Source organism: Syngnathoides biaculeatus, chromosome 8, assembly GCF_019802595.1.
Source record: "Syngnathoides biaculeatus isolate LvHL_M chromosome 8, ASM1980259v1, whole genome shotgun sequence".
Lineage (NCBI taxonomy): Eukaryota > Metazoa > Chordata > Actinopteri > Syngnathiformes > Syngnathidae > Syngnathoides > Syngnathoides biaculeatus.
The window spans coordinates 6,382,458-6,394,924 of NC_084647.1; the positions used below are offsets into that span (position 1 = coordinate 6,382,458).

At 44.3% G+C, this 12,467-nt stretch overlaps 1 protein-coding gene across 1 annotated transcript; it reads right to left on the reverse strand.

The window, feature by feature from the left end:
* Positions 1-1,712: 1,712 nt before the first annotated feature.
* Positions 1,713-12,364, reverse strand: rab38a (RAB38a, member RAS oncogene family). Its single transcript, XM_061827791.1, has 3 exons — positions 12,035-12,364; positions 3,746-4,026; positions 1,713-1,907 (listed from the first exon to the last, which is right to left on the reverse strand). The coding sequence occupies exons 1-3, from the start codon at positions 12,234-12,236 to the stop codon at positions 1,752-1,754; spliced, it is 639 nt and encodes a 212-aa protein (XP_061683775.1). The 5' UTR covers positions 12,237-12,364; the 3' UTR covers positions 1,713-1,751.
* Positions 12,365-12,467: the final 103 nt, after the last annotated feature.

Sequence of the window (12,467 nt, forward strand, 5' to 3'; positions counted from 1 at the left end):
TTTTCTGTGTCGCTTATACTCATTAGGCTCACGGGTGAGTTCGTGCCGGGTAGACACCGGACCGTTCGACAGCCTATCGCAAGACACGTTTCCACAAACAACCATTCACACTCGCATTCGCAGGGTCACGTGGCAGGGGTCACCGCAAAATACACAAAATATTCTTACTCACTACTGACTGAACCTCGCGATTCCATAAAAATGTTGTCGACGTGATCACGCGAACACTCGGCTGAATATTTTAAGTGAGCCAAAACGTCGATACACACGACACACAAGTTTGAACAATCTTTCAGATATCAAACGATTTTGAATCGTGTTTTATTTTTTGGGGGATCGAATTGAGTGATGGCTTGCCGTTGCCTAAATGGTGATAAAATAAAGACGAAAATCAAACAATAATCGGGCCCAAAGTTGTGAAAGTTGTGGTTTATTCTCGGTTGACAACCGGACACATCTTTGGTCCTAAAAATATGTCTGAATAGAACAAGTGCAGTACATATTTGTATGGCTATACATTCATCATATAATTATGTTTCAAATTGCCAATATTATATACTATACAGCATATATAAACACATATGCTGTATTGTATATAATATTGAGTACAATGCATATTTAAAAAAAAAAAACATCTGTCGGGGAGAGGGAGAGTTTAACGTGTGGCTGCAACACATATATATATATATTATATATATATATATATATTACATATATATTATATTAATGTCCAATCTACAAGGCAGTTCGAAAAGCGATTTGCTCGAAAACCAAATCAACCGCCTTTCCGGTTTTGGTTGGGGGCGTTCCAGTACCAATTTTTGTTTGAAAACAAAAACAAAAAAAACCCCTCAAAATTTTCATTCGAAAACTGATTTGTTCGAGAACGGGGATGTTCAAGAACCGAGGCTATATTTATATATATCTATATATATATATATACACTGCAGATCAAAATGAAATGAGTTTATATATTATATATATTACATATATATATAATATATTTATATATATTAAAATGAGTTATATTTTACACGCTTGAAACACAACACATTGTTAATAAATTTTGATAGTAAAGCATGTTCAAATCTATCCCGAGTACAAAAAAAATATTTAGAACGTTTTCATATTCCTGTAATGGCACTTATAAATAAAATATTGGCTAAAACTAGATTTAAAAAAAAAAAAAAAAAAAGGAACTATAATTACACACGTTTGATTGTTGATTTGTTCTAAAAGGCCAGCAGTTGCATTCGAGGACCGGAGTCCTCCGATTTGAAATATTGCTTATGAACTGTACTTTTGTTGAATTCGGAGAAAAGTATTGAACACTCTCTATTTGCAGTCAGTAGAAAGCGGACAGAAAAGAGGACGAGACAAAACAACGGAGGAAAAGCAAACCAACGAGCCCGACGGAAAGCTCAAAAAGAAGCGACAGCCGACGCGATTTGAAGATATGAACCTTTTTGCAACCATATTTTCTCATTTGCTGCACCCCCTCGACGTTCACTGAGTAACTGCGTCTCCGTGGTTACGGAAGCGGGAGTGCTAAAGAGACGAGTGACCTCGCCTCCGACAGCCGCGCACAGCCCGCTCTATTGCTTTTTCATTTTTCTTTTTCCTCCACCTTTCCTTCCATCCGTCCATTCTTTTCCTCAGGCCGGGAAAACGAGCTGTCGGAGGAGGAGGGGGGTGGGGGGGGTGGGGGGGGGGACATCAACGAGCTCTCGGCGAACGCACCGACTCAGCCGTTACTGCGATCGGAAGCAGGACGAGCACGTCCCGCCTTTGTCCGTCTCCAAGCGGGGCGTGATGGTGTCCGGCGCCTCCGACCGGAGCATGTCGTTCTCGCTGGAGATGATGCGTTTCACCAAGCAGTTCGCCGCCTCGTCGATGTTGATGTTTTCCTGGGCAAACGAAAATATCAACGTCCGATCATTTCTTTGAATGCGACTTCAGTCGTTGAATACGGAAGTAAATATGCGTTCGATTCAAACGCAATATTTTCAGTCAACAATTCGCCGTCTGAAATTCACCCTCGAAATTCGGTGTGAAGAAGGCGGGGTTACTTCAGGTCGGGAACCCAACAGCCGGCCGATCCGGCGACGCTTTCTCGTGGCCCGGTGGCCCGCGACAAAAAAAAAATAAAAAATGTTCGACACGAGTCCCTCCGTCGTGGATGCGCTTTTCCGTTGCTTTTTGTGGACTTTGCAAAAGTTTTGTGAAAATGAAGGCAACCCCCCACCCCCCAAAAAAAAAACACAGATGAGGCACAAAATGCAAATGGCACGCACCGCTCGGCACAAAATGGCTGCTACCATATCCGTAAATGGATATTGTGGAAAAACACCGACACGTTCCCAAAACGGGGTTACGCTCTACATCAAATCCGTTTGGGTATGTATCGGTTCCAACAACCAAAATGTTGACAATTTTTTAAAAACAGAGAAATTGCACACACAATGAAATAAAACGGAATGTAAAGGAATCAACTTTTTTTTTTTTTAATAATAATGAGTGAATTTTTAATCAAATGAGCCATTTTACATCCTTTAAAAACACAATCATACACGTAGTATTTTGATTGTTGTGTATCAGGAAAAAAAAAAAAAAAAAAGCCAATCCGGTCACGTGACTAAGAAAGCGTCGCCGGATTGGCTGGATGTTGGGTTCGTGACCTGAAGTAACCCTGCCCTCTTAACCCCGAAATTCGAGGGTGAATTTCAGACAGCGAATTGTGGCCACTTGACTGAAAATATTGCATTTGAATTTTCAAAAGTTGAAAAACATATTTACTTCCACATTTATGGCCGCGTCACACCGTGACGTTCTGGTCGACGTTCTGTAGCGTTTGAGGAAACGTTGGTAGTCGCCCACGGTCGCCGGGATGGCGCCAGAAGAGCGTTGTTTGAACGCTAGCGTACGTCAATGATCGGCGGGAAAAAAAAAGTTTTGAACGCGCACAAAAGTTCTCACCGAGACCAGCGTTCATCAATGTTTAATTTCAAACGCTGCAGAACGCTCGAGAATGAATCAGGTTGACACTTCCGCTTGTTGTTATTATTTGGTTACTAAACAGATTTTTGATCGATCAAGCCTCGTCTTGGTCTAATAAAATTGTAACTTTTTGTCCAGGCAGACTTTTCAATTCACGTACACGCTGCACGAACGTCTTCAACTTATAAGTCAAGTTACGACTGTATTACGACGTATTGAAGCGCTGTCTTTTTCCTCGCGGCTGGCGTCCGCTTGCCCCCCACCAACGGGTGTTCGAGCACGTACGCGTCCCGTTCTATTTTCCTCCCCGACCACCCGGCTGTGACATTCCTGCAGCGCGTCACTCGTGACATGCCGGCTTGCGTCAAGTGTGCCGAACCCGCCTCACACAAGTCGAGCGTTTCTTCTCGGGCACTCAACGTGACTCGTGGCCGCGGACAACCCACGGACTGATTCCGGAAATAAATCCACTTGCCTGATCTTGTCTTGTGTTCTTAAAGAAGTTTGGGTAGCAAAGTGACACGCGGCTAGAATTCCACACATGTGATCAACTGTTATGTAGCTTGGTAATGGCGTGGCAGAACTATATGAATGATGGTATTTGAGTACAGTAAGTAATAATATTTGAATGAGAGCAAAGTGCAGTACGTTGCACTGCGTTTGTCCTCTAACTGACGGAGGCATATTATCCCAGTGAGAGATCATATCTGGAACGTACGAACGTACTCGTGCAAATTGCGCGTTTTACCTTTGCGGATGTCTCGAACCACCCCACAAAGCCGTTGTCCTGGCAGAACTGCTCCATCTTGATTCCGTTATTGGTGAGGACGTCCCGCCCCTGGTCGCACTTGTTGGCCAGGAGCACCGTGGCCACGTGCTTCCCGTTGGCCAGCGTCACTTTGGAGTCCAAATCCTCCTTCCATTTGGTGACCGCCTCGAAGGAGGCGGGCCTTGTCACGTCGAACACGATGAGGGCGCCCATGGCCTCGCGGTAGTACACGCGGGTCATGTTGCCGAATCTTTCTTGACCTGGGGAAGACACGGGCCACGTGCGCACGAGAACACGTGAACAGTACGTACAAAAACAGACAGAATTTGACATACTGTTGGCACTGAGTTGTTTTACAGTTGTGTTTAGACCTTCCCTGTTTGGGATGTACATGCCGACCCCCCTCCGAGTTAAAGTCCTGTCATGGGCATGGTCGGGCCACCGCCGTGGACGGCGCTTCCTGTCAGGGGTGTGGCCAGGCCAACCGTCTAGGCGGTGCCGCCTCGGACCGCTGTCACAGCTGTGTCACATTTGGGACGCTAATGGACTAAGTACTTAATTTGTGGATGCGTCGTCGGAATTAGCCAGTTCGTTACGCATGCCACTGCAGTCTAGGGTACTCTGGTACTGTGCTCTTGGTTTGCCTCCTAGTCATCGGACCTTGTTTCACGTTTTTTCGGATCTTGCCAAGCCTAGTGTTTTGGTGCCTCTGCCTTGTTTTGGACTGCCTTTTGGTAATGACCTGTTTTTTTTTTGGAATAAAACCACTCTGAACATTATGCCTTTGCCTGGAAGTCCTGCATTCGGGTCCTCCCCCGTGCCGCCGGTTTACGACAATCACCTTCAAGTCTCAAGCAAGCCCCGAGTTCCCGATCAAGCGAGCCAAGTTGAGTTGTCACTAAATTTCAAGCGAGTCGAGAAAAGTCATTAGTTTCTTTAAGAAAGATGAAGGTCGAGCAGGTCATCCAATTTTTCTCCAGTCCCAACATAAATTGGGTGTGGTCATAATTTTTTTTCCACAGATCCAACACCCCCCCCCCCACCTGCCATATATCATAATGGTAAAAAAAAAAAAAAGTATTCATACCTTGTAAAAATTTAATGACCAACAACTGAGATTTTTTTGATCATGATTATTAGTTGGTGGAACGGTGGACTCAGCTGGTAAAGCCGTTGGCCTCAGTTCTGAGGTCCCGGATTCAATCCCACCTGTGTGGAGTTTGCATGTTCTCCCCGTGCCTACGTGGGTTTTTCTCCGGGCACTCCGGTTTCCCCCCGACATCCCAAAAACATGCAACACGAAGCATGTATTTTCCAATTGCGAGTCCTTATTTCCAAAAATCTACCAAACTGATTGACGTAAAATTGAATGTTTTTATGACAAAAAAAGTGCTTAGTTTTTTGCTACGTTATGATGATTGTGCTTCACAGCGTATTGTGGGAAAAGTTAACATGTCGCGGAAATCAGGCCCTTGGTTTCTTGCTCGTCACGGTGTTCTATGTCTTTCCTTTGCACTTAACCTTTTTGGGCTTGCCAAAAATCCTTCATCTTACCAGAACTGAAAAAATGTCAAGCTCACACGACCAGTTTTAATTCGACATGCCAAATTTTGAGGGAAAACTCCGCCATAATCTGACGTGTAAACCGCGTCCTCCGGACGTTTTGGGAGTACCAAGATGGCGGCCAACTGGCTTTCAACCAAATCGACACACCGCTCGATGTGGATGCGCTATCCAGTCTTTTGGAAAAAATATATAATATAATAATATCAGTGTTTCACAGTCATAACGGCCCTCTGAGGGAAATAATAACTACAATATGGCCCATGAGAAAAATGAGTTTGACACCCAAGTGTTAATAGAAGAAGTGTGGGATGAAAGGTTGGTGTGTCCACTTCTGAGCTTGTCGTAAAGGCATTAAAAAAAAAAAAAAAATTAACGTGATAAGCCCTGCTGGAATGTTGACTGAACACTTTTTTTCCCATCCTTGACTCCAGTTAGCACTGAAAAGACATTCACAAATCCTCTCAAGATAGAATTTGCACCTTTTATCAAGTAATTGCTGTTAAAAGGCACTTCCAACACAAATCGATTTATTAGAAATCCATAAACTTATTGTGGAGTGCACCCTGGAAGAAGTGTGAAAATCTGAAAGTGCCACTGACATCCGCGTATACATTGTAAAATAGATATTGTTATGACCATTACATTACACTATTTTTATCATTATTATTATGATTAGCTACATAATTTATCCAGGCAGGCAGAAACTGTTGGTGACTGGCTCATTTTAAAAAAAATGATTATTTTGCTACTGTTGCTACAAATGGAAATGTGACAATAATAATAAAAAGGAAGACCAGTTAACAGATAAAGTCCGACACATTGCATATTTGGCAATTCCATAATGACTACGAATAATATACTGAGATTTCGTGAAGTCGTCACTTTAAACTACTTGACATTCCTTGAAGTCTGCACCATTTGCACAATTGACACAGTTGCCTATTATCGCACTACTAGTCACTTTAAACTACTTAACATTTCTCGACGTCCGCAGCATTTACACAATTGACACAGTCGCTAATTGTCGCACTACTAGTCACTTTAAACTACTTAACGTTTCTTGAAGTCTGCACCATTTGCACAATCAACAGTTGCCGATTATCGCACTGCTAGTGACTTTGAACTAACATTTCTTGAAATCTGCACCATTTTCACAATTGACACGGTTGCTATTACCGCACTACTAGTCACTCTAAACAACTGAACATTTCTTGACGTCCGCAGCATTTACACAATTGACACAGTCGCTAATTGTCGCACTACTAGTCACTTTAAACTACTTAAGGTTTCTTGAAGTCTGCACCATTTGCACAATCAACAGTTGCCGATTATCGCACTGCTAGTGACTTTGAACTAAACATTTCTTGAAATCTGCACCATTTTCACAATTGACACGGTTGCTAATTACCGCACTACTAGTCACTCTAAACAACTGAACATTTCTTGACGTCCGCAGCATTTACACAATTGACACAGTCGCTAATTGTCGCACTACTAGTCACTTTAAACTACTTAAGGTTTCTTGAAGTCTGCACCATTTGCACAATCAACAGTTGCCGATTATCGCACTACTAGTCACTTTAAACTACCTAACATTTCTTGAAGTCTGCACCATTTGCACAACTGGCACAGTTGCTGATTATCGCACTACTAGTCACTTTAAACTACTTAACATTTCTCGACGTCCGCAGCATTTTCACAATTGACACAGTCGCTAATTGTCGCACTACTAGTCACTTTAAACTACTTAACGTTTCTTGAAGTCTGCACCATTTGCACAATCAACAGTTGCCGATTATCGCACTACTCGTCACTTTAAACTACTTGACATTCCTTGAAGTCTGCACCATTTGCACAATTGACACAGTTGCCTATTATCGCACTACTAGTCACTTTAAACTACTTAACATTTCTCGACGTCCGCACCATTTTCACAATTGACACAGTCGCTAATTGTCGCACTACTAGTCACTTTAAACTACTTAACGTTTCTTGAAGTCTGCACCATTTGCACAATCAACAGTTGCCGATTATCGCACTACTAGTCACTTTAAACTACCTAACATTTCTTGAAGTCTGCACCATTTGCACAACTGGCACAGTTGCTGATTATCGCACTACTAGTCACTTTAAACTACTTAACATTTCTCGACGTCCGCAGCATTTACACAATTGACACAGTCGCTAATTGTCGCACTACTAGTCACTTTAAACTACTTAACGTTTCTTGAAGTCTGCACCATTTGCACAATCAACAGTTGCCGATTATCGCACTACTAGTCACTTTAAACTACCTAACATTTCTTGAAGTCTGCACCATTTGCACAACTGGCACAGTTGCTGATTATCGCACTACTAGTCACTTTAAACTACTTAACATTTCTCGACGTCCGCAGCATTTACACAATTGACACAGTCGCTAATTGTCGCACTACTAGTCACTTTAAACTACTTAAGGTTTCTTGAAGTCTGCACCATTTGCACAATCAACAGTTGCCGATTATCGCACTGCTAGTGACTTTGAACTAAACATTTCTTGAAATCTGCACCATTTTCACAATTGACACGGTTGCTAATTACCGCACTACTACTAGTCACTCTAAACAACTGAACATTTCTTGACGTCCGCAGCATTTACACAATTGAACACAGTCGCTAATTGTCGCACTACTAGTCACTTTAAACTACTTAAGGTTTCTTGAAGTCTGCACCATTTGCACAATCAACAGTTGCCGATTATCGCACTACTAGTCACTTTACAACTACCTAACATTTCTTGAAGTCTGCACCATTTGCACAACTGGCACAGTTGCTGATTATCGCACTACTAGTCACTTTAAACTACTTAACATTTCTCGACGTCCGCAGCATTTACACAATTGACACAGTCGCTAATTGTCGCACTACTAGTCACTTTAAACTACTTAACGTTTCTTGAAGTCTGCACCATTTGCACAATCAACAGTTGCCGATTATCGCACTACTCGTCACTTTAAACTACTTGACATTCCTTGAAGTCTGCACCATTTGCACAATTGACACAGTTGCCTATTATCGCACTACTAGTCACTTTAAACTACTTAACATTTCTCGACGTCCGCAGCATTTACACAATTGACACAGTCGCTAATTGTCGCACTACTAGTCACTTTAAACTACTTAAGGTTTCTTGAAGTCTGCACCATTTGCACAATCAACAGTTGCCGATTATCGCACTGCTAGTGACTTTGAACTAAACATTTCTTGAAATCTGCACCATTTTCACAATTGACACGGTTGCTAATTACCGCACTACTAGTCACTCTAAACAACTGAACATTTCTTGACGTCTGCACCATTTGCACAATGGTCACAGAAACAGACAATTGAGCTATTAGTCGTCATTTCCAACAACAAAAATATGTAACGGCATTAGCACATTACTGGTAACCTTTTATTGCTCAGTAACTCTCAACTCTCTGTTTTTATGACTCCAAACTATTTTCTGGTCTGTTGTGTGCGCCAACTACTAGCGACAATTTCCTTGTGTGACATATTTGGCAGATGAAAATAATTCTTTAATGTGGTCTGCACTTCCTGTAACACAACGACTGCTGTTTGAAGATCCGAAACCACATCGAGACACACAATCCCCCCCGGTCGCTATGCCCTTGACTACTGCTACGACTACGAGATTTTCCTGATACGCAAAGACACCCATAAAAAAAGGATTTACAACTAATTTAACCACGAAATATAACTGTGTAATGACCTAATGAATAAACAGAATTCAGTTTCTGAACCAAAATGGATTTTGCTCCGCTTTCTGCTCCGTGTCAAAGTCCAATTTGTCAGCGTACTGCAGATTGGTCTCGTTACGGTTCTGAATGTCAAAATGTGATCCAGCTCCTGCTCTCACGGCAGTTTTGAATCAATTCTACAAGGATAGAGGGCCCACTTATAACGGAGAACCGTGAAAGTGTACAGTGAAGAAAATAAGTATTTGAACACCCTGCTGTGTTGCAAGTTCTCCCACTTAAGAAATCATGGAGGGGCCTGAAATTTTCATCGTAGTGAGAGAGATCATCTCAAAAGAAAAATCTAGAAATCACAATGCATGATTATTTTAACGATTTACTGTTGCTGCCGGTAGTACTCTAAGACGTCATGGTTTGAAATCATGCACGGCACGGAAGGTTCCTCTGCTTAAACCAGAACATGTCAAAGCCCGTCTTAGGTTTTCCAATGACCATTTGGATGGTACAGAGGAGTCATGGGAGAAAGTTTTGTGGTCAGAGGAGACCAAAATGGAACGTCATAATTCCACTAAAACGAATGATGACTTCCACCCCAAGAACACCGTCCCAACTGTGAAGCAAGGTTGTGGTAGCATCATGCTTTGGGGGTGTTTTTCTGCACATGGGACAGGACTAAGGAGAGGATGACCGCGGCCATGTATTGGGAGATTTTCTCTTTTATCAGAGCATTGAAGATGGGTCACAGTTGGGTCTTTCAACGTGACAATGACCCGAAGAACACAGCCAGGAAAACCAAGAACTGGCTCCGTAAGAAGCATATTGAGGTTTTGACGCTCCCGAGCCAGTCTCCAGACCTAAACCCAATAGAAAATCGTTGGAGGGAGCTTGAAACTCCGTGTTTCTCAGCGACAGCCCAGAAACCGGTCTGATCAAGAGAAGATCTGTGTGAAGGAGTGCGCCAAAATCCCTCCGGCAGGGTGCGCAAACCTGGCGAACAACTACAGGAAACGTTTCACCTCTGTTATTACAAACAAAGGCGACTGTACCAAATATTAACATTGGTTTTCTCGGGTGTTCAAATACTTATTTGCAGCTGTATCACACAAATAAATCGTTAATTATCTCTCTCACAGTGGACATGCACCTACGATGAAAATTTCAGACCCCTCCACGATTTCTAAGCGGGAGATCTTGCAATATAGCAGGGTGTTCAAATACTTATTTTCCTTCACTGTAACTATGACAGCATTACGATATGGACCCTTACTTTGAGTTTTCTGTCTGTGGCCCTCAGAGGAAAATGTTTCAAGGACGATCCCACCGAAGTTAAAGGACCCAAACCCGAACAGATCTCAAAGGTTCTCGCACAACTAATTGAGTCAACTGATAAAAGTTTCAGGCAGAACTTTTCCAGTTATTTCAAAAAAAAAAAAAGACCACAACAAACGGTCTCAGTATCCAACCGGCCGGGCCTCAAAATCTGCTTCACATGAGGCCGAGGCACATGACCGCGCTTGTACTTAGCGGAGAAATTGCGGCGGCGGGCCGTGAGAGGGAGGTCGACCTCAGCCGACTCTCACGTGAGACGGAACCTTTGCTTCGGTTCTCTCAGGCGCGAACCGGAACAAACAGAGTCCGATGCAAAGCGCGGCGAAACCTTCCTAGTTTTTTGTACCGCTATCGTTTTCGTGCAGGGTGTAGATGCGTCAAATACGCCTCTTAAGCTAGCTTAAATAATTGAAGAAAAATATGCGTCAATTTCACATATTCATCTAGATACTTCCATAAAAAACTGTTTCACGGCTTCTTCGCATCTCAGCGAAGATTTACCGGCATGAACTAATAAACATCCGTTTTCTTTGCCGCTTATCCTCACGAGGGTCGCGTGGAGCGCTGGAGCCTATCCCAGCTTTGACGGGGAAGAGGCGGGGCACGCTCAGAACTGGTCGCCAGCCAATCGCAGGGCGCATGGAGACAAACAGCCGCACTCGCGATCACACCTATGGGCAATTTAGAGTGTCCGATTAATGTTGAGTGTTTTTTGGGATGTGGGAGGAAACCGGAGTGCCCACCCGGAGGAAAACCAACGCAGGCACACAAGGAGAACATGCAAACTCCACTCAGGCGGATCCGGGATTTAACGCGGCACCTCAGAACTGTGAGGCCAACGCTTTACCCACTGCACCACCGTGCCGCCCGGTAAACTTTGCAACGGTTAATACTCTCCAAAGCTGGATATGAATTGCGAAATTATTCCACGGAGGAGGCGCCGCTCACGCGTGAAACGAATGTAAACACGCAAGGCGACAAAGTCACGTTGACAGGCGTCCGCCCCCCCCATCCCTCCACGTGCGCCACACGTCCACGTACACCAATGTCATTTGCGAATACTTTATTGCAAAATAATAATAATAACGATAAATCTCATTCCCTAGCAGGCTGTTGAAGGTTTCACACGGATGTCGATTTTAAAAAATGTCTCCGGGAGTCACCGACAGTGTAGTGGGTACACACGCCTGCCTTTGTTCCTGGCGGCGCGGGATCGATTCCCGCTCAGCGGCGGTGTCGATATCTGCCCCGCGACTGACCGGCGACCAATTCAGTGCGCAGTCCGGCTTTTGTTTGGAGCTACCCGGGATGGGCTCCGGCATCCCCGCGACCCTTGTGAGGATAAGCGGCTTGGACAACGACATGACGCGTCCGAAAGCAACGATCGTGGTTCGAAAATCAGGAAAATTATTCACGAAATTTGACCCTCCGTGTTATGTTATTTCATAATATCCACGTGATGTGCCCAAAATAATGATTTTAGGCTCTTGATCGGGTATTCTCTTGCTCAACGGGACAAGACGGAAGAAATTTACTTGTATGAACAAAATTATTTGGAAAAGGACTAGGACTTCCAAGATCCAGCGTGTATGGAAAAATATTGCAGTACAGTAGACCAAAAGTACAGAAGCGGTACCTGCGATGTCCCACAGCTGGAGGCGGACGGTCTCCTGGTCCAAGTTGAGCACTTTGAGCGCAAAGTCCACCCCGATGGTGGCTCTGTAGTTGGGGCTGAAGTTGTGGTGCACGTAGCGCTTGATGATGCTGGTCTTGCCCACGCCCAGGTCTCCGATGACCAGGATCTTGTAGAGGCGCTCCTTGCCGTGGTTGTTCTGCATGGCGGGCGAGGCGGGGCGGGGAGGAGGCCGAGCATGAATCCGCTCCGGTGCCGAGAGGCCGCGGGAAGAAGTGAGGTGAGGACTCGGGGGAGTGGGCCTCGTGAGGAAAGGGGGGGGGGGGCGAACTTGGACTGATCCGCGGTGGGTGTGGGAAGGCCAGTGGGGGAGGCGTTTGGATCTTGTGACGACGCGGAGGGGCAGCCTGGGGAAGAAGGGGGAGGGAGGGGGGGG

Coding starts and splice junctions, on each gene's coding strand:
- rab38a (XM_061827791.1), bottom strand. CDS start 12,236: ATGCAGAACAACCACGGCAAGGAGCGCCTCTACAAGATCCTGGTCATC. Junction 4,027..12,034: donor CCAGCTGTGGGACATCGCAG/GTACCGCTTCTG, acceptor TGTCTTCCCCAG/GTCAAGAAAGATTCGGCAAC. Junction 1,908..3,745: donor GGTTCGAGACATCCGCAAAG/GTAAAACGCGCA, acceptor TCGTTTGCCCAG/GAAAACATCAACATCGACGA.